The sequence below is a fragment of the Pseudoliparis swirei genome, chromosome 20, assembly GCF_029220125.1.
Source record: "Pseudoliparis swirei isolate HS2019 ecotype Mariana Trench chromosome 20, NWPU_hadal_v1, whole genome shotgun sequence".
NCBI classification, from domain to species: Eukaryota; Metazoa; Chordata; class Actinopteri; order Perciformes; family Liparidae; genus Pseudoliparis; species Pseudoliparis swirei.
The window spans coordinates 12,111,888-12,134,259 of record NC_079407.1 but is presented as its reverse complement, the minus strand read 5'-3'; the positions used below and the strand labels follow the sequence as shown (position 1 = coordinate 12,134,259).

Sequence of the window (22,372 nt, the reverse complement as noted above, 5' to 3'; positions counted from 1 at the left end):
GAGAGAGAGAGAGAGAGGAGGGCAGGCGAGAATTGGTTCTCCAATTCATTATCCCGACAACACCACCACCAACAACACCCCTGAAAATCCTCCCACACCCTGTCCCCCTCCCCCCAAACAAATCTTATCGTGTAGGCATTGGCTCGGGCCGGGCCATGGAAAGGCCTCCACGCTGCTCAGTAGTCTGAACACGTTGGATCCAAACTTCAGACTGCATTTATTATTCCTCCTCCTCCTCCTCCTCCTCCTCCTCCTCCTTGGCTGACAGCACCGCAGCCTAACTCACAGATTCACACACACACACACACACACACATACACTTACACATCCACACACAGAACCTGGACTGAGACCAGACAACGAGTAGCCAATACACACACACACACACACAAAATAATACAAGCAGAAATAAACACTACGGCCTGCTTCTTGGTTGAACCCTCGTCGGCCGACATCATGCGCACAGATGCGATACCTTTCTCCGGCTCCTTCAGTCTAATTTCCCTCAACTAAACATGAACCCTCCTCAGCGCTCCCGAGCCTGAGCTGTGACCTCCTGACCCCTCAGCGGGGACAGCGATGCATTCAAGGGGACTTACACACTCAGCCGGGGGGGTTGCTAAGATACAGTGGGGCTGTAACCTCACATCCGGAGCCAACGCCATCTGCTACGTGGTGTTCCTCTTCCCCCTCTGTCTCTATTAACAAATCATGAAAACATCGAAAACAATAAATATTCTCAGAGAAATAGATGAGTCGTGAGCATCCCCTGAGAGAAGCAGCATTCCTGAAAAATTTAACTAAACCACGCAGAGTCGCAAACGCAATCTGTTGAGGTTAGCTCAGCCGACCTGCTAGCATAGAGAGCACCTCCGGTTCCCTCATCTCGATGTCATTGTTTTGGTTTCCTTTATTGGGTTTTTGGTTAGACGTCTGAAATAAAGTCCGTTTTTAACGTTGTTTTTTTTATCTCCGATATGAAACGCTACTGATTAAACCTCTCATGTGAATGTTGAAGCTTTGAAAGTGTCAAATTTTGAAAGTGATTCATTCATACTGCAAAACGCCATGTGCATCCTCAATGTGTGATACTCATCATGTGACCGCGGTGGCGTTTACAGGCGTTAAAACATGTATAAAACTGGCGTCCATGATTGAAAGGTAACCTGGCTCTATCATAAACTTTTCTTTGCCACAAAGCGTATTTGAACCGGTGCGATGCTACCTTCTCTGGGTTGTCCTTCAGAAACACATCATCCTCCCCAGCGGCCATTAGAATTCCACTTCATTGCTTTATTGCCTTCAATTCTGCAGTTTCTCTCCTCCACTAATACCGATGCATCACCGAGAAAGGGCACCGATCAATAACTGCAGCGCTGAAGGTTAATTCCGCCCTCATCGGCCAGAACTCACTGAGCCTCACTGTTTCAGAGGTCAAAGTTCAGTCGGATTGAACTCTGGGCGAAGACGAGACAAGGCCCGCTCAGAGGAAGAAATATCACTCCTATCCCCCAAATGAACGTTGTGGAAAACAGAATTCATTTTGTAGCATGTTACTTGTCTACCTGCCTCACTGAAAGACAGAGCATCCCCCACGGCCCTGGAAGGTGTGACTCCATCCGTGTGAAGGTGGTGCCGGAGACGGAAGGAACCCCTCACCTTACGCGATGCGGCTGCTTCTACAGCGTCTGGTTCTAATTTGTGTTTACATTCACGCGGCCGGGAGACATTGTGAAAGAAGCAGTGCTAACAATACTCCTCCAGCAGGTGTGTGAACATTGCCAGAGAGAATGTGCAATTATTATTTCCCCGTTCCTTTGGGAAATGATGCGGTGGCCCGGTGCAGAGAGACGAACGCTCCAAGGAAAAGGCAGCGGTGGCTTCCAAGTAAATTCAGCTGATGGCGAATTTCACATGCGATGGAAATGAGATGAAAAATGTGTTGCACCATCTGGACCACACTGCTGCGATCACACACACACACACACACAGTCGGAAAACTGATGCAACCTCAATGAAAGATTCAGATAAATGTCAGAAGCTGCATAACAAGAGGCACACATATTAATATAGGCGCAATACTACATCCTGTGCCATGGCGGTCATGTACTCTGCAGGGGGGTGACAGTGAACTACAGCTCTTCAGTCAATACTTCAACAGGTGTTGAGATTTCTGTTTTTTTTTTTAAAACAATACGGCCTTTACTTTTAAATATTTCAGAACGTAGACGGAAGAACTGATATGTTTTATGGCTATAAAGCCTACGGGCTCTCACTTTCAGGACTAAACACACATTGTACTGTTTTTAAATCGCTACCTGTTAGGTGTTTCACGAGTGCTTATCTAAAGCCTTTATGACTCCAATGCACTATGGACAGAGACAAGAGGAGAAAGAGCCCTGCACAACCAGATTGACTGGTGATTATTGTCTATTTGTTTAATTTCATCTGGCTGCTGCTATCACACCTCTGTTCAATGACGTCTTTGGCTGAGCAAGTACAAAATAAAAGGTACACAGATATTTTCCTCTGCGTTGTAAAATGTAATTCTTTCGCACCGCCTTTGTGTCACGAAACAACTCTCTCCAGTAGGTGGCGATAAAGGATATCTTGAAGTAGAAAAGAGGATGTTGCGCATGCTCCTTCGGCCAGTGTTAACTAATAGTGAAGCAATAGTTCATTATTTCTGCACACGTAGTAGAAAGTTGGTGCCATGGTGACAATGTGTCTCATATGTGGACGGGCGGAGAGGTGGAGTTGCTGCTTCGTGTCACTTTACAACACGAGGCGATGAGAGCCAAAGGAAACAATAATTTTGGAGTCTCGTTATACAAAATAAAATCCCAGGAAGACTGAGAAGGTGGCAAGCGAGTATTCGCGCCCAAAAGACACAATACATAGAGAGTATGAATTGACCTGGCTCAACACAGACACAAGGTTACTGTTTTTAATTGTTTCATTTTAAAAGGACTTCTTTTAAAGTTATTTTCAAAAGATATCTTTTCAAGTGACCTGCAGCTCTTGTTGAGGGATCCAAGACAAATGTGTTGGTGTTTGAGTATTTTTTATAGATGTGGATCATTCAAAAGTGTAAACCAACTGGAAATCAAGTAGAGAGAGGAACACTATATACAATCGTTCTACAAAAAGAGGGATAGTTGTAGTTTGTATTTGTTTCTACAGGTTTAAAATCACAGAATAAAAGAATACATATATATTTTTGTTACATAAAAATAATAATCTTCAAGATCAGGCAGCTGCGCACTCACACACACACACACACACACACACACACACACACACACACACACACACACACACACACACACACACACACACACACACACACACACACACACACACACATACCCTCTTCTTTCATTTACATATGCACCCAAACCCGCAGACTCTGGCTACCGCAGCACATTCGACATGCCAGTGAGGAGGAGACGCAGGACTATGGCATTAGATGTGACTCCTGGGGAAAAGCGCTTGATCCAACATCTGTAGGCCTCTGCTTTAATGTGCCGCCTGCTGAACCCCAAAACACCACAATGGGCAGTCCTATTCAGAGAGTATAGAAAACCACTTAAACAAAGTCATTTAATGGTATCTAATGGGTTTATTTTTATTTTGTACTCTTCAAAATGGTTTGGTTTATTTTGTGACCCCTTTAGAATGAGTAATTAAATGTGAACACACACACATGAAGGCTGGATCAATAAAGCCCTGCAGTGTGAGGAGGATTACTACAGATGGTGAGATAGCACCAGAGGTGCCGGAGCTCATTAAGAAGCAGGACCATACGCCGGTGCAGAGCAGGGGGGAGGGGCAGAGGGGGATGCAGGGGGGGGGGGGGTTCAAAGCCCAGACTGGAGATTATTCACCCCCGAGTGTCACCGAGTTCTCACATGATTTGCTGCCGTCTTGGGGAGAGCAAACAAATAACTGTGGAATTCATAAATCCCGTCTTGTGTCCGTGGAGAGTATCAGGAGGAAAGAAGTGCCAGCATGTAAATAATAAGCTTGGATGTCGTCCGAGAAAAAGGGCAGGCCATTCCACGCAGGACACATGCTGGAGTGTGGCGCCATCTGCCTGTGGCCGCTGCTCTGTCTCCATATCTGAGAGGAAGTTCTGATGGCAACAGATACGCAGAGATGTACGGACTTGGTATTCAACTCAATTCAATTTATTTTGGATAGCCCAATATCGCAAATTACAAATTTGCGTCAGAGGGCTTTACAGTCTGTACACATAGACATCCCCGTTTCCAGGTTCTCACATCGGATCAGGAAAAACTCACAAGAAATAGAAGAAAAAATATTCACAGGAAAGAAGGGAAGAAACCTTGAGGAGAGCAACAGAGGAGGATCCCTCTCCAGGATGGACAGAAGCAAGAGATGTCATGTGTACGGAGGAACAGCGTTACAGAGTAACAACACATTCAGCCTCCAGTTCTGATGCCAGGGCTTTGTGATAGGACCTTCAGCATGCCGACAGGTTAGAGCCACGGAGTAGTCGAGGCAGAGCGGAGAAAAAGCCACAAAATAGATCATGAAGTCCATCATGAAACTCGGGGCCGGATCTATTTAATGGGAGGCCAAACTACTTGAGGGAATTGTTTGTGCAACTAAAAAGCTTACAAGCAGAACCGCAAACATTTTTCACTGCAGAGCTCTGAGAGAAAGGGAGATATTTACTGAGAAACAACTTCATTTCACAATAAAGTGCATTGCCAAATAAACTACTCTTCGCATTTCATTCAGAAAACATTGTTGGCAAACCTAAACGTCTGGTCACGGAACACAGACTTCTCTTCTCGTCATCAAAAACACAAAATCATGAGGAGACAGATCAGTGCATTGGGAACGCTCCTTTTGTTGCACAGAGTTCTGGTTCCATTCCTTCTGGATGAAATCACCACTCGATCCAGGCATAGGCAGAAAAAACAAACACTTTTCTTTCATTTCATTTTCTGGGAGTTTATTTTAAAACATGTGTTCTCCAAGACATGGGACTCAGATCTTAAAAAATAATACAATATCTAAACATGACGTGACACCTCTGGACCTGCTGCGGTGCCTCGGCTGCGTGATTACGCACACGGATGCGCTGTGCGAGCGTAATCCCGCCAAATCTAACGGGACTGGCCAGACGATGGCAAAAGTTCCCTCTCCGACTGACTCATGCAGCGCTGCGGCGCCGCACATTCCTTGTTTGTAAAGCGGTCCTTTGCGTGGTGAAATTAGAGGAACGTTGGCCCTAAAGACGTTGGGATGAATCCACCGCTCAATTGATTCAGGATGTGTTCTTCTGCTTCTTCTTTACTTCTGAAAAGCGATGTCCTGGCCAAAGCAAGCGCTGCATTCGTGAAGTCGTGATAAAATGGCTCCTATGAGGCCTAAGATCAACCAACGAAAGGGGCTAGTCATCGCCAGTTTTGCTTTTCTTCTTCTTTTTCTTCTTCCTTCCCTTCACAACGTCACCGTAGGAATCGTCGATCGGTTCGCATTTCACCGTGACCTCCTCCTCCTTCACGCTTGGCTCCACGCCCTCCTCCACCTCCTCTCGCTCCCGGTCCTTCCTTTTCTTCTTCTTTTTCCTCGTTTCCTCCGAAGCGTCGCCCTGCTGAAAGGGGAGCCCCATCGTCGCTTCCTCCTGAACTTCAGAGACGGGTTCCACTTTCACTTCCGCCACGTCCAGTACCTCCGTCTTTATTCGCTTTTCTTTCTTCTTCTTCTTTTTCCCTTTCCTCCCTTCCTCCTCCTGCCAAGTTTCCTCCACGAACCGCTTGACGACGAGCGGGCGGAGAGTCGCGGACGAGGGCCCCAGGGCGGCTCCGTCCACCTCGCTTTCTGCCACGCAGGTCAGCGTGGGGGTCTTGCTGCCGAAAGGGTGGAAGCGCTGCTTCAGCCCCGTCGGTAAGGAGGGCGGCAGGGTGGCGGGGATGACCTGAGGGGCCTGGTTGGCGCCGCTGTCCCCGTAGTTCTCGCACACGTTGATTAGGCCCGAAAAGGCCGGCCCGAAGACAACACTGCTCGACAACGGCTCGTCACTGGTGAGCAGGTGGAGCTCCGAGGTGCCGTGGGGGGACGCCAGGACGCTGTAGACCTGCTGGCCGCTCCCAGTCTTGGCTCCGCCTGGAGCCGTGGGAACCTTCAGGGTCTGGATACCAGAGAGCGGCACCTTGATGCCGCTGAAGCTGGGGAGAGGGAGGGGAGACGCGGTCAACGTTTACACCAAACGACATCATTTTCTTTAAAAAAGGAACTCGATGACGCTTCAGAAAACTAAACACGGCCAAAAAAAGATACAAAATAAATGACATTACAGCCATACTTGGTGTGGTATGACCTGCACCTTATGGTGGCTAACATTAGTCAACAACAGCAAACTTTAAATGTATGAATAATGACTGGTGTGTATGTGCTACTATTAGTCTTTGTTTAAGAGTTAGCATTTATTGTTGTTGTAATTCTGTCATTAACATTTGTCGCTGTTCATTAAACATTACAGCCGACTTCAATTTATTGGCACATCTTAGGCAGTGATCCACAAAGATAATAATCTTTGCTAAGACACCAGAACAGTTTCATGATTCTGCTCGAGCGGTTTCTGGATCGTACAGACCATTCTGGGTTGAAGCTGGCAGGAGCTTTAATGAGCCACAGCTCATTGTCCTCGTTCTTCAGGCTCTCGGTGAGAGTGCTGCTGCAGGGCTTGTGGCAGAAAGGCACGAAGTCATCGGGACACTGGTACGTGCTGGTCTTCTTATCTGTGGATCCAAGCGGCCCGCATTCATTAGGCCATGAATATAATAACACACAGCAGGACACAAAGACAAGGAAGAGCAGTGCTCTTCTGTACTTCAAATACAGACTTTAAAAACGCGATGTTATCGTTTCCAATTCATAGTTCATAGATGCGTTAACCCTAATAATCTGGGGCTCGGCATGTCACGGGGTACTGTGCTGTGCATTTATGTGTTTGCCTTGTGTGTGAATGAGTGAAACTGCCAAACACACCAGCGTTGTGCAAAAGAATAACTCGTGAGAATTTACCGGTTTCTTTTCGCGCTACAGGTGATTCTGTCGGGTGGCTGTCCTCTTCGCCTTCGCTCGACGACGACGACGACGACATCGCTGGAGGCATTATTTTATGTTTGCAAATAACAACAAACTGCTGAAATTAGACATTTTCCACCTCAACACGCATGGCTACTGCGGACGCACACGTGGTGACGCCGAACAAACTCTAACCTTTAATGACATCACTTCCGTCTCAGTTTTACTTGTAGTTCCGACACGAGACAGGGCGAGTTGGTTCGCGCGGACGAATCTGGATGAGGAAACTCTAACGCCCAGAATGCACCGCGCAAGGTTACGTAACGTCCCACCGTCCGTCGGTGGGTGAAGCGGTTGACAGCAGTCGAGAGCAGGCCGAAGTGGGTAAACAAAACAAACATATGAACAAAAGGGAGCAAAAGCAACGTTACAATGGGATTTACTTTCAGAACCGTAGGATGTGTAATATTGTTCTGAAGCGGCTGGACGTCCGTTAAAGTACAAATCCGAAAGCGAAGAGCGGGAGCGCACCTGTCAACGCGAAGTAGGTTAACGGAGCTAACGGGTGCTAGTACGTCAGCAAGCTAGCTGGCTCGCCCGACCCGCGCAGCTTAGCTCGCTCGCTCGCCGGCCATGTCGTCCCCCTCCTCCTCCAGGCGCCAGTGGTGCTACCTGTGCGACCTGCCAAAGATGCCGTGGACTGTCGTGTGGGACTTCAGCGAGGTGGTGTGCCGGGGCTGCGTCAACTACGAGGGAGCGAACCAGATCGAGTTCCTGATAGCGAGCACCCGACAGCTGAAGCGGACTCACGGGCTGCAGGACGGGAACGTCCTGTCACCGGGTCCCTCGCCCAATAAACACGGCACATCTGGCAGAGGAGAGGCTGCTGGGGACGTGGGCCGGCCGCACGTCGACCGCTTCGAGAGGGGAGGAAGAGGAGAGGCCGTGTCGGCTATCCGTGTGCCGCCCAACGGGCTGCACCGGGACGGCCCGCCGCCCCAAGAGGCGAACCGGCAGAGCCCCGGCGGCAGCCGGAGGCCGATGCTGGGTGCTGCGATCCCTCCTAGTCTGGTCACTCAGAACATTGCGGGTATTCCACATGGGCTACTTGCGGGCATGCCGGCGGGCCTGACGGCCAGGACAGCCCCCATGAGCAGCCCCATGATCTTCCCCGGCCCGGTGCTGGCCGACATGAGCCGCAGGCAGCTGGGGATGGGGTTGGGGATCGCCCCTTTCATCACACCGGAGCTGGAACGAGAGCTCAGCTCGTCCCAGAACCAGGCCAAGTTACAGAGCCAGATGCACACCTCTGTGTCTGGCAGCAGCGCCAGCAAGGGTGCAGCCGGCATGTCTTCATCTTCCTCCACCCTGGCTGGAGGTGTGAGCCAGACCAGTCCCAAGCCCGCCTCGTCCCCGGCCAGGCAGCCGCGCCCCCTCGCCTCGAGGTCCGGAGGGGAGTCCCTGGGATCCAGCACCTCGGCGGAGGCCGCCACCACAGCTGCCACGCTGCCCCACAGCGGGGCCTCCGAGCTGGGGTCAGCGTCCGTCAACAACACCCACTCAACCGGCAACACTCTGTCCTGCACCTTGTGTCAGGAGAGGCTGGAAGACACACACTTTGTCCAGTGTCCATCCGTGCCAGGGCATAGGTCTGTTTTGTTTGCTATTGTTTTGTCTTGTAACTTAATTTGCAAATGTATGTTTCTGTAGATAAAGTGCGTTGTTTTGGGGCTTTTAGCCAGACCAAATAAGGAGTTTAAGACATCATTGTATACTCTGGTCATGTATTAGTTTTTACATTTGATATACTATAAACCATGATGACTTGAACAAATCATTGGTTATTACAGTATTAATCGTTAGTCGTTGGTATTTCTAATATTTATGTCTCTACCATCCCCGTATTTAGGTTCTGCTTCCCCTGCACCAGAGTGTACATTCAGGGCCGGCGGGGCGATGGGGAGGTGTACTGCCCCAGCGGAGAGCGATGTCCGTTAGACATCTCTCCCAACAGTCCCCCTTGGGCCTTCATGCAGGGAGAGGTCTCCACCATTCTGGGCACTGCTGGAGCAGGAGCTCCATCAGCCGCTGCACCTGGAGCAGGGAATGAAGCTGGAGCCGCCGGCGGAGCCGCCGGGGCCGCCGCCGGCGGAGACGTCACCGTCAAGAAAGAGAGAGAGTCGTGATGATGGTTTTCCGTGTAAACCAAACCACGACCCAATTCAGTCCCAGGCAGGTTCTTTTGCATTGTCTCGAGGTCTCGAGTCCAACTGCTCACACCATCAAATTTGATCAACATTCATCAGACCTAAAATTGCCTTTTTGTACTGTGTGAGTCAGATATTCAGGGCCAGTCAACAGCTGGACAGTGGCTACTTTCTGTGGAGTCGGCATCGTGTCCCGTAGGGTCACATTAGCACGACAGGCTAGCTGTTGTTAGCAGCTGGAGATACACAGGCTCGAGCACCATGTAGACGGGCTCACTTCTCTCTCTCTCTATATATATATATATATATATAACAAAACCTCAAGCTCACAGAAAGTAGCCACGGTTCCGTGTCTATTGTAGCACTACACTCTATTGTGAAAGCACAACAACCGTGTTGACCAATCCAACGCAGACTCAAAGCGGCGGCCTCTGGTTGTTCCATATCTCTCCTGATGAGCGGCAGGAGGTCAAAATGTCGCAACAAGTTGGAACTTGCCGTGCCATTGTTCAGTCTAAATGAAATATTTAAGCTGCTACAAATGCAATTTATAAGAGCTTGACCGTCGTGGCGACAAAGTGTACCTTACATTTTAAATGCAAATGTATTTTTATTGTTTTTTGACCATCTTTCTTTCGGTGCACAATCATATTTCTTCTTTTTTTTGTTGGTTCAAATGAAACGAATACAAATCTTTAACTAAACATGAAATACGGACAGAATGCCAGTAATTAACGTTTTTCTGTGTCCCCGCATTTTTTTTTTTTTTAATCGAACTGTTTTTAACAACCTTCTACGCATATATTGGCCAAGTTGTGTTATCTGTATGTAAAGTGTTCATACGAGATCCAGCCCATCGCTTTATACCCCGAATGTATATGAAAAGATATCTATTGTTAGTCCTAGAACTATTTTATACTAGAATGTCAAATGTTAACTATATACTGTATACAATAGTATGTGCAATCCTTAGTCATATGATATGCAACGGTTTGTAATGTGATTAAACGATGTGTATCATTTCCTTAACCTAAACCTTTTTGTTTTTGTGAAGGGGAGAATCCATCCACGAGCAGAAAGTTGTTAATCAATTAGTTGCTCCCAAAAGTAGAGACAAGACCGAGTGGAAAGTATTTAAGTATATTTTATTTTACATTTTTAATTGCAGATGGTGAAATAATTAATCTTATTGATTCGAACAAACAGCCTGACAGTCTGTTAAATGTGCGTTTGATTCATATCCATCGTTCCTGTGATGTCAGTGGATCTCATGATGAACATACAAACTGTACTTTGATGAAATAATTAGCAGGGACCTAATATTCCTAAATTGAACAAACCAGCATTACAACAAATGTAGTAACTTTGGGTGGATTCTCTATGTGCAGCATTTAGGGCTCGGCGATAATTCAATGTGATACTTTATCTTCTGTGAGTGGAATCGTGATGAAATATCGTGATACGCCATATCCCCTCATCCTCATTGATAACGAGCACGGACCGACTCAGATTGCCAAGAAAACCGTGATTATTTTTGCACTAAATTTTCCATTAAATAAGAAAATACTCTTTGTTTGACAAGTATGTAGAATCCCAAACCATGTGTTATTTTACACTTATTGAACTACCAGTAAATGTGTTATATATCACTCGTCACTCGTCAGTACAGAAGCAGAACAAACTGTTTCTGGATGTAAATGTTTTATGGGGGAAATTATATATATATATATATATATACCAACCCTGTATCACAAAAATTACGTTCCCCCAGACCTAAAATGCAATTTGCAGTTACGTTTGACAAACGTATTTCTCTCCAGATTACGTTTGTATTTGACGTATTATAATTACAAATACGTCTCTGATCAACGTATCTTTGCCGTTTGTTATCTCTCTTTTCTACAATGCTGTTATGAATTGTAAAAAGCGTCTTCTAGTCTTATTTATTATAATGTTATATGTTGTTTCGCCTGCGTATTATGACAGCAATAAGCGTTGTAACGGATCATATGAATTGGCGTGAAGACTTACTGCTGGTGACTCTCTATTTGCTTTCTTTAGGTGACAATACATTAATTAAAACTCGTACACTATCACCACCTTAACAGAGTTAGCCCCATACGGGTCAAATCAACTATTAAACTTGTTATAAAATGCGCATCTGTCCATAATCTATACCATAAAGTTCGCATTTTATCCTAAAAAAAAATGCGCTTCCTTTTAACCTTTCAAAATAAAAGTCCGATTTATCTGTTAAGCGGAAGTAGTATAAAACGTCTATATTTATTCAAACAATACAATATAAAAGGCATACATCAAAATCAATAAGGAAAATGTTAAACAGTCAAACAACTCAAAACAATAAACCCTTCATGGCGTTATTTACAGGGGAAATAATTTGGGAATTGTTAATAAAACATGATTTACCCTTCAACTTCCACTGATATGCATGCAAACTAATACATCGCTTCACACACACACACACTGACAGAAACACATAGACACTCACATACGTACACACACACACACAGACACACACTCATACGCACACACTCTTACACACGCACACACAGACACACACACAGAATGACAGACACACACGCACACACACACAGACACACAATCAGACACACATACAGACACTCACATACACACACACACATATACACATGCACACACACGCATACTCTGCAGACTGACCCTTGACCTCCCAATTGTCTCTCAGATATAACCCTACTGCTTTATATTTAATGCATTATATTTACCTAAATATAAGACTTTGAGGTCATGGGGGGAATCCCCTCCAAAACTTTCACAATCGAAAATTGTCACCGTGCCAATAACCCTTGTACGATCCTTAAAACCAGTCTTTAAGTACATTTTTCATACTTTCAATCAACTTAAAGATCTGGATTCTTTTCAGATTCAAAGAGGGGCCTCTGAATATGAATACCCTAACGTTTTGGACCGATAGCTCTGAGCTAAGGGCCCCAAAAACAGGTCCAAATGGTCAAATTGGGTAAACATGTCAGAGCTTAGCTTTCTTTTCCAGGTTATAGCCACTCCCAAATGGGGTAGAATACAATTGAAATTGTTCATATAGTACAAACATTTGAGGAGTTGTTAACCTTTGAAGGAAGGAATTTGTTTTTTTCCGGGTTTTTAAACCCTTCCCAAGCAGGGATGCTAAGTGCTATATGTGGTCAGCCTACATGGTTGGACCCCATTTGGGAGTGGCTACAACCTGCAAAAGAAAGCTAAGCTCTGACATGTTTAGAAGAAAAACAAGCTAAAATCAGCCCAAGCTCACAACAGGGGCGGAAGGTGCAGGTGACTTTTTTTCTTTCTCCGCCTCGATGCGCGCGCAGACACGCCGGCATGGAGCTCTGCGGAGAAGAGTGACCGACACGTCGAGACAGAATGACATGCTGCTGTAGAGACGACCAACAACAGACGTTTAGTTTAATAAAAGAACAAAGACGTCTTGAAGAAAAGAACCTTACATTACTTCTGCTGTAATCTGGCGCGATAGAGAACATTACAGGGGGGCGGGGCCTCACCCTGATTGAATGGTGGGGGAAACACTGGGATGTGTCACATGCAAAAGACTTTAAAAGGTGAATTTACATTGTTTTTGTAAAATCTAGAAAATGAGCCCAGACTCCAGAGGGTTAACGTGACATATTTGAATGTCAGTCAGTTTATCAAGGCCACTGGTTCTGCTGTTGTTCAGTGTTAAAGATGACAGGACCAATGGGGTCTCTAATGCACTTTTTTGTTTACTTATCTGGATGTTTCACTGAAGAAACAATTTATCCTCCACGATATTAAATACCTCGCTGGCACTTTATAGGTAGAAGCCTCCTTAAAAACACAGCTCTGTGTGAAGTTTTGTCTTTAAAAAAGAATACAATTAAACAAGTGTCTAAAATACATGCTGTCTGAAGGGATTACTCGTTCATATCGAAGATTTAGTCTTTAGAAGAATCGCGATTAATGATTTTTAAAATGGGCGATTAATTAGTTAAATTTTTTTGCGATTGACAGCCCTAATATACAGGACTGTCTCAGAAAATTAGAATATTGTGATAAAGTTCTTTATTTTCTGTAATGCAATTAAAAAAACAAAAATGTCATGCATTCTGTATTCATTACAAATCAACTGAAATATTGCAAGCCTTTTATTCTTTTAATATTGCTGATTATGGCTTACAGCTTAAGAAAACTCTAAAATCCTATCTCATAAAATTTTAATATTTCCTCAGACCAAGTAAAAAAAAAGATTTATAACAGCTGAGTGTTTGTCAAGGCTCAGGAAACCCTTGCAGGTGTTTCAAGTTAATTAGACAATTCAAGTGATTTGTTTAATACCCTACTAGTATACTTTTTCATGATATTCTAATATTTAGAGATAGGATATTTGAGTTTTCTTAAGCTGTAAGCCATAATCAGCAATAAATCAGAATAAAAGGCTTGCAATATTTCAGTTGATTTGTAATGAATCCAGAATGCATGACATTTTTGTTTTTTTAATTGCATTACAGAAAATAAAGAACTTCATCACAATATTCTAATTTTCTGAGACAGTCCTGTATATATATATGTATATGTACTCTTGTTTTCGCAAGCTTTGACCGTTACGGTTTGTCTTTTAAATATTGCTTAAAGCATCCAGGATACCATTTTGATATTCCTCATCCAACTCAAGATTGTGTCATTTCCTATTATTACCTGATATAGCAGTATAGTGGTTGGCTTCATTGCTGTTCCCACAAGAACAATATTTAGTCTATAGATTATATTTATTTTCCATGCCAATATATACAAGACATGGCACAACAGAGGATAACCAGGGAGAGAGAGAAAACAAACAAACATTAAATACGACAGAACCTGAACAACACAGTGGTTGTTCGATAAGAATTTAACAAAATCATTGTTGAGGTGGGATGAAGAGGCTCCGCCCCTAATTCAAGGCCATAGCTGTATCTCCCACACGGACCATCATCTCACGATAAGTGCAGAGACCTGACTGGTTACTCTAGAAGAAAATAGGGGGATTTGCATTTAATTGTGTTTGCTTTATAGTTTTGGTCTCAATTTAATGCTGACATTTGTTGTTGTTATACATTTGCCAGACTTTGAAGAACCGAACAAACCAGACACGAGCTCTCCTCCAGAGGCCACGTGGTGGCGCTGACAGGCTTCTGCCTCAGTCTGCGGGAGAGGCCGCTTTAACAACAAGAGATAACAACTCAACAGTGATGACGCTGCTCAATTTCATTGTGGTGAAGAAGAAGAAGAAGAAGAAGAAGAAGAAGAAGAAGAAGAAGAAGAAGAAGAAGAAGAAGAAGAAGAAAGAAAGAAAGAAAGAAAGAAAGAAAGAAGGAAGGGGCGTTTGGTTATTCCCACCCCCACCGTCCGGCCGCCGTGCTGCTGGTCGGCCGATGTGCCATTTCCTCCATTAGTGTCGGCTATTGTTAAACCAATTACAGAGGTGTTAATGGCCGATGAGGGCCCAGTGGGATGAGCAGCGGCCCGCAGAGAGGAGACGGGATGGCCACATGTGTGTCGGGGGCCTTGAAGGAGTATTCAACCCAACCAGAGACGTAGCCTACAGCAGTTTCTCCTTTTCCGCTGCATGTGACGCTGAGCTGGAAATTGAAGGTCTCAGATTTCCCAATGCCGCCCTTACCGCAACAGCATTGTAGCTCAAATAAGCCAATGGTGCTGATCAGTGGCGTCCCTCGGCTAAAAAACCCGGGGCTTTAGCCCCGGATGTTTTTTAATTAGCCCCGAATGTTAATTTAAAAAATAATAAAAAAAGATTTGGCACACAAGTGGTTAACACTTCCAGGTCGCACGTGACGTCATTCACCCAAAACAGCGGAGTCAGACTGGCAGCAGGCGCACGTAACAGCAAGCTGCTGTCTGAGAGTGTTTCTATGTCTACAAATTTCGCTGCTTCACTCTTCTGGGCTAAGCCCAGCGCCGCCGCTCCCATAATGCGCATCGCTCTGCCGTGATACGCGCCGACACATCCGCGCACACAGGTGAGCACACTCACTAGAACCCCCCCCCCCCCCCCCCCCCCGTCGACAACGCTCGCCGTGGGTCACTTTTTCCTATCTAAGCTGCACTGGCTAAACCCCAGATGTATCCAAATCCTAGAGACGCCCCTGGTGCTGATATCCACATATATAACCTGCTTCAAGAGACGTCTGAATTTTATTCTCGTGAAAATACTCGATCTCAACATGTATTGTTCCCCGTTTGTATACTTATTCCGATCATAAACTGGTCACAGTTTCCCCCCTTTTGTGTTCGTTGTTGCTCTTTATCTACAACATGCTGCAGATGTCCCCGTGCAGATGAGGGAGCGGCTCACCTGTGTGGGCCTTAATGACATCATTACAGACGCCGAGGTGTGACGCTCGCTCCGCGTGTTAATCGATCCGACAGCGCTTTGCAAACAGGCGATAATCGTCGAGTCTTCACAGGTGATGGGGCCGGCTGACGTGTGTTCACGGGAGGTGGAAACGCAGCCAAACGCATCACCGTGCGTGATTGTTAAAGGGACTCATTCAGGCGCGCAGAACTGAGCAGATACAACATGTTGCATGGTCTTGTTTTTACTGCACCTCGCGCGCTCTCACGCGCCTTCCTGTTGTTCCTTATTTCCTCTGGATCTTTTCTCACAGTCTTTTAATCCCGTCGACCTCCCGCCTGCGCATCAATTACATCTCCATTGACTGGCCATTAGCAGAGGCATTGACATTCACGGGCCTCCGTCTGCAGCGAGGCCGATGTGTATTCCCCCCGAACACAGGAGGCCGGCCCTGCGCATTGACACCCGGATTACATTATTTATTGTGTGGCTGCGTGGCGGCGGGTCGCGGATACATCTTTTGGAAGAAAATATAGAACATAAATAAATCCTCAGGAGCCACGTTTACGCACGGATTGCGTTTACGAGCGTGTTGCAACCTTCGAGGTGTTATCGACTTTACTCCATCTGGTGTTAAAGTACATGTGGCAGGAGTTTATGCGGAGAAGGGTGTGTGTGCGTGGGAGGGGGAGGGGGAGAATGGGGGTGTTCTCCTGATTAGGATCTCTGATGGTCTGATATTCTTCTTATAATATTCAAATATTTAGTCAAATTCATGTTGGGATTTTCACGATCAGGAAAATATTTGACTAGAAAAAAATCTGGATTTATTTATATTTATTTGTGTAACCTTTATTTAACCAGATAAGTCAATTGAGAACTATAGCTCCAGAGACCATGGAGGAGAAGAAATTAACAACTTTCATCCCACGCACACGCACACACACACACACACACACACACACACACACACACACACACACACACACACACACACACACACACACACACACACACATACTGCAGTCAGTCGCAACTCTAATAAACATATTTCGACATATTGATATATAGTGTTCGTTGACGATCAAGTGGTATAACTTCAATTTCCAGAAGTTTTTATACCTCCAAACGTTTCAGAAAAGTGGTTATTCATGAAAACATATATTTTGAATTATGGTTCAGTTCAAAGAAGCGACATGATTGCATTTTGTTGGGCTCCTTTATTACATCTATTTATAGAACCGGCGCATTTATTCAAAAGCGGTTTGATATTTCACATTGGAGCATATCACTAGTATTGAGAACGCACTGCTCAACGTAAATAATCATACATACATTATAATCTATATTTATCTCCACACAACTGGAGGATTACTGGACCGTCGTTCGTCCGGGTGGCCCCCGTTGCAGCCGCCGGCCAATATACAGCACGCCAGGGGGCCACATCGGCCTTTTTGCTGGGGCCCTTCCTGGTATTCAAATGTGGGGAGTGGGGCGTGACCCGCCGGCATCTTATAAGAGGAGGACGTCCAGGTCCCTCTACTGTATTTGCGCGCTGCACCTCCGCCTGCCACACGCTGCGTTCCGAGGCCCCGGAGGACAGAGAGAGAGAGAAGAAAAACACGAGCCACAATAATTCAACATCTGCTGAGCCATAAGAAGAATAAGATTATGAAACAATGGACGACTGACGAATAAGACATATTGACTTTACAATTTCCAGGAGCAGAGCGTTGTTTCGTTCTCTTTTTTGACTCTACACAATTCCTCCCTCTTTTGTTGGCAAACGAGAGACTTGTGCTTTTGACGTTTTTTTCTTTTGTTTTCAACAACTAAAAACGTTGCAAAGGATTGTATATTTCTTTTTGATATTTGTTCAAACAATCCGGTCATAGATAAGTCTTTCTCCTCCAAAGACTTGTCTTGGGGATGTTGAGCTCCGTGAAGATGGAAGCACATGATCTACCAGAGTGGAATACTTTCTACAGTGAGGCCAGCGAGGTAAAGACACGCTCACTCATTGAAGTAGCAGCAATAATAACAGAATAATTATTAAACCACTGTTTTCTTATTTACTCGTGTTGTTCGGAGAATTAAGTTAAAGGGTTTTCTTGCCAGTGAAATCGAGAAGACCAAATTACTTGTGCAGGACTCTGTTAAAAAAAAGAGCCAGCTGTTATCCCGATTTGATGATACAATAATATGATAACGATTTTACATTCACTTCTTATAAGCTCCTATGGGAATATTGTCGTAGTACCATAATAATTAGAATAACGGTGAGTATTATAAAGTAAGATTGAGTATCACGGTGCATTGTTAGTAGTTTAACACTTACCAATTATTATCAGGATAAATAAACTTTAAATAATACCAACACGTGTATTTTTCTACTGTAGAAAAAATATCCCTATAGTAACATTATTCAAATATAAAAACAAATAAAAATAAAAAACAACAGCAATACTACATGTATTTAATATATTCATTAATACCTATTATTATTATTATTATTATTGTTATTATTATTATTTCGGTTCTTAGTTGCTCCAATAGACTTTCTTCCTTTGTGCTCCCGCAGCTGTTGAAGTGTTGCGACGATTCAGGTGTAAATGTAACGAGACTTTTTTTTCTTTCTTTCTCCCCCCTCACTAATTCAATTAGAGTTAATTCCATCAGCAGCTCCAGTCCTCACCTCGAGCTGATGAAATTAAATAGTCTGATAATATGTAACCAGCGATCAGTAAGCGGGCCGCGATCCCTTCATGGCCTCCGGAGAACCTTTATCTAAACCGTTATCCTCTCCGCAAAAGGATTTTATCACCAAGAAGAAGAAGAACAAAATCACACGGAATTATTCCTCTTCAGCAAAAAAACGTAGAACAGAAAATAATGTAATAATAAAATAGAAAAGTTGAGTTAAATAGTGAAGATTTAGAAGACAGCGGAGAAGGCCGTCTGGTCTGAGCCGAGAGGCTCCATGACGCGCTTTTACGCATTTTACAGGTTAACATCGCGGTGTGAAATCCATGTCATCCCCGCGCACTGAGAGCCTCATTGTGCATTGATAAGGAGTCAAGCCGCTTTACTCTCGCGTTCAGACCTTCACTGCAGCCACTCTTTTAAATCAATACCAGTTTGATCCAAGAAAAAAGTGTATTATATTTGGAGAAAAATAATATATATATAAAAAAATTAATATATATATATATATTGTTGTTGTTGCTTTAAAAGCCAACTGCGTTTTTGTTCTCTTGTGAATAACCAGATGTTGTTCCTCTTTCCCCCAGCTATATTCCTCCCCCAGCAACATGAACTCTGGTCTGGGCTCCATGGGCTCCATGGGCACCATCAACAGCTACATCAACTTGAACCCGGCCACCGCCTCCCCAGCGGGCATGAACATGGCGTACCCAAGCTCCAGCCTCAGCAGCTCCCCCCTGGCCTCCATGGGCTCCGGGCCCGGCCACATGTCCCTCTCCCCGGTGGCCTCGTCACTCGGCTCGGGCCCTCTGAGCCAGCTGGGCCCCGCCGCTCCCGGCTCCCTGGGCTCCCTGGGCTCCCTGACCCACTACCAGAACATGGGCCAGTCCATGAGCCAGCTGGGGTACTCCTCCGCCGCACCCCTGAGCCGCGCCGGGCCCAAGGAGTTGCCCCCTAAGCCCTACCGGCGCTCCCTGACCCACGCCAAGCCGCCGTACTCCTACATCTCCCTCATCACCATGGCAATCCAGCAGAGCGGCAGCAAGATGCTCACCCTGAACGAGATCTACCAGTGGATCATGGAACTGTTCCCATACTACCGCGAGAACCAGCAGCGCTGGCAGAACTCCATCCGCCACTCGCTCTCCTTCAACGACTGCTTTGTGAAGGTGGCGCGCTCGCCGGACAAGCCGGGCAAGGGTTCCTACTGGACCCTGCACCCGCAGTCGGGCAACATGTTCGAGAACGGCTGCTACCTGAGGCGCCAGAAGCGCTTCAAGATCGAGGAGAAGCTGGCGAAGAAGGCGGCCAAGAGCCAGGAGGGGGGTTCAGGGAAAGGGGGCCACGGCGGGGATCACCTCGGGGAGGACCACAGCCCTATGGGAGGATCGGAGGGAGCTGACTCCGCCCACTCGGACAACTCCCACCCTGGCTCCTCGGACGACCAGCCGCAACCCCGGAACTCAATGGGTCCGCTGGACTGCCCGCCGCTGTCCTCCTCACACCTCCACAGCCCGCCCATCTCCCTGCCTCCGTCCTCCTCCGCGTCGTCCTCCCTGTCCCTGTCGGCCGCCACCTCCTCCAGCCCGCTCCTCCACTCCCAGTCTCTCGTGGGCGGTGGCCACCTCATGCCCAGCGCCATGCAGCAGCACATGGACCTACATAGCGACGCCCTCAAGTCCCTGGACCCCCACTACAACTTCAACCACCCCTTCTCCATCACTAACCTCATGTCCAATGAGCAGAAGATGGACCTCAAGTCCTACCAGGACCAGGTGATGGCCTACAACAGCTACGCCAGCGGCTCCCCCGTGGGGGCCAAGCAGATCTACGACAGCCAGGGGCCGGCCACCATGGACTCAGGCGCTTACTACCAAACTCTGTACAGCCGCTCGGTGCTCAATGCTTCCTAATGTGGACGCCTTCACCCCCACCCACCCCCGGCCCCCACTCACACACCTGTCTCTTAAGGCGAGCCAAGATGACTTATTTCTCTCTCCTGCCTTTTCTAAAATGGACACCCCTCTTTATCTTCCTCTTTCTCTCCCTCTCTGGCTCACGTCCAGAGGCCTCAAAAGAGACTTGCATCTAAAATGGCTGCCGGGTTTGAGGGGACCAAAGGACATTTCTTTTTGTTTGACCAACTCTGAAGAATATGCAGACTGGTTGGTCACACTGAGGACTTGGATGTGTGTGTGTGTGTGTGTGTGTGTGCATGTGTGTGTATGTGTGTGTGTGTTTCGATGCCGGAGTCCGACTCTGTCCTGGGGAAATTGGCTTTGTACAAAATGTAAATAGAGGTAATACGGGGAGGAAAAAAGAACATTTGCATTTATTTATGAAGGGAATACATTTTAATATATCTTGTATAGCGCTCTGTTGACCAGTTACAACACAAATGTGAGAGGTTTTTCTTCTTCTAATCGGAAGACGGAGAGACGCCGGGCGAGTTCCGAGAGGTTACTGCTTCAGGCAGGTGTTACTGCAGTGGGAACCCTTTAGTTCAGTTTAGTTTAGTTTTTTGCGTTACGACATTTCACACCACGTCCATCATTTCCGTCAGATCAGGCATTCGTCAATGTACATGTAGCGGATGAAGTCTGCATTTGTTCTTTTTGGTCGATATAAACAAAGAAAAGAAAAAAGAAGCCATTTTGTCCTCGCTCCGGGGAAACTAAACAATCTTCTGCAGCCGAAAGGAGGGAAAGCAACTGTGGTCAAAACCATTGCAAAAAATAATAGAAATACAAAAAAAAACATGTTGTGTTTATGTTTTTTTGTTACAGGAGCATTAAAACCAGATGCTTTCTCTACAGAATGTCAGATTCTGAATCAGAGATAGCCGGCATGCGGGGGGAGCTCAGTCAGTTACTAAAAACAGGAGGAGGGGTAGGAGAGATGCACTATGGGAGGATTTACATACAGTACTTTGCACTATGGAGCTCCCGACGGCCAGGTGGGCTGATAGTGTGTTACAACAATACTTAGGAGCCCCCCCTCACAATGTCAATGCGTCGGCTCAATGGGATCAGTGTAACGATGTCAGCGGGTGTCGAATGACCATTCCCCAAAAAGTGCCTTTTTCTTACATCAATGCATCGACGATCTATTGAAGGATTGTCCAGAGGAGGACATGGAAGGTTCAGGTCACACGGTGTCCTGCTTATATTTTAAGTTTCAAAAATTAATTGTCTTTTATTTAAGCTGCGTTGCTTTTCAAACTTTTGAAAGTGTGCTGATATAATATATTGTTGTCGTTTTTTTGTCGTCGTTGTTGTTTTTCTGTTGGTTGTAAATGTGATTTAAATGATTATTGTTTCATTTTTCTTATTAAAAAGGCAAAAAATGTGGGGAGAAACATGGGTTTGTATTTCCTTTTTATGCCGGCGATAGGAAGTGTTTGTTGGTGCCGAGGACGACGCTGAAAGCCGCTTCGCCTTCCTTCTAAATACATTAACAGTGGGTTTTTTCACAAGCTTAATTTGTTTCAAAGTACTTTCCAAGAAGTACTCAGGTAAATCTCTAAAAAACATGAAAATAAAAATGCTATATTTAAAAAAGTCTCACTGGTCATTTCCCCAGAAATACTGTTTATTAACGCAATTTTATTTTTCTAAAAGACTTTAAAAGAATGTGCTTCCTGGATCACGTGGCGTCGTGCTGACGGGGACCTCGATGACTCGTCAATCAATCAATCGCAACTTCCTCCTCCCGCTGCTGCAGGAATAGCAGCGCCTTGTTGAAACAGCTCCTGACCAAATGACTGTGGTGTGTGACATGTCGGACTGGTAGACTAAACACGGACGGATCACACTGAGAACCTCAAAGCAGACTTCTGCACATGCCCTGGGGGGCACACACACACACGTATATACGCACAGCGAGACCCAGACCCGTCCTGAACCCTCAGCACACCAACTTGAACAGAACCAAAACGGGGCAGAGGTTGTGCCTGATCGGACCAATCAGATCCAAACACATCACTTCCTGCAAGCATGAGAGGAGCTGA

The 22,372-nt window shown here is 45.8% G+C and overlaps 3 protein-coding genes across 3 annotated transcripts; 2 read left to right on the top strand and 1 right to left on the bottom strand.

Annotated features, from left to right (window-relative positions):
- Window positions 1-4,165: 4,165 nt before the first annotated feature.
- polr1g (RNA polymerase I subunit G) lies at window positions 4,166-7,240 on the bottom strand. The gene is made up of 3 exons (XM_056441722.1): window positions 7,063-7,240; window positions 6,632-6,776; window positions 4,166-6,203 (listed from the first exon to the last, which is right to left on the bottom strand). The coding sequence occupies exons 1-3, from the start codon at window positions 7,151-7,153 to the stop codon at window positions 5,426-5,428; spliced, it is 1,014 nt and encodes a 337-aa protein (XP_056297697.1). The 5' UTR covers window positions 7,154-7,240; the 3' UTR covers window positions 4,166-5,425.
- A 158-nt stretch (window positions 7,241-7,398) lies between these two features.
- On the top strand, window positions 7,399-10,307 carry irf2bp1 (interferon regulatory factor 2 binding protein 1). The gene is made up of 2 exons (XM_056441721.1): window positions 7,399-8,714; window positions 8,975-10,307. The coding sequence occupies exons 1-2, from the start codon at window positions 7,699-7,701 to the stop codon at window positions 9,249-9,251; spliced, it is 1,293 nt and encodes a 430-aa protein (XP_056297696.1). The 5' UTR covers window positions 7,399-7,698; the 3' UTR covers window positions 9,252-10,307.
- Window positions 10,308-17,204: 6,897 nt separating this feature from the next.
- On the top strand, window positions 17,205-21,725 carry foxa3 (forkhead box A3). The gene is made up of 2 exons (XM_056441985.1): window positions 17,205-17,661; window positions 18,951-21,725. The coding sequence occupies exons 1-2, from the start codon at window positions 17,590-17,592 to the stop codon at window positions 20,274-20,276; spliced, it is 1,398 nt and encodes a 465-aa protein (XP_056297960.1). The 5' UTR covers window positions 17,205-17,589; the 3' UTR covers window positions 20,277-21,725.
- Window positions 21,726-22,372: the final 647 nt, after the last annotated feature.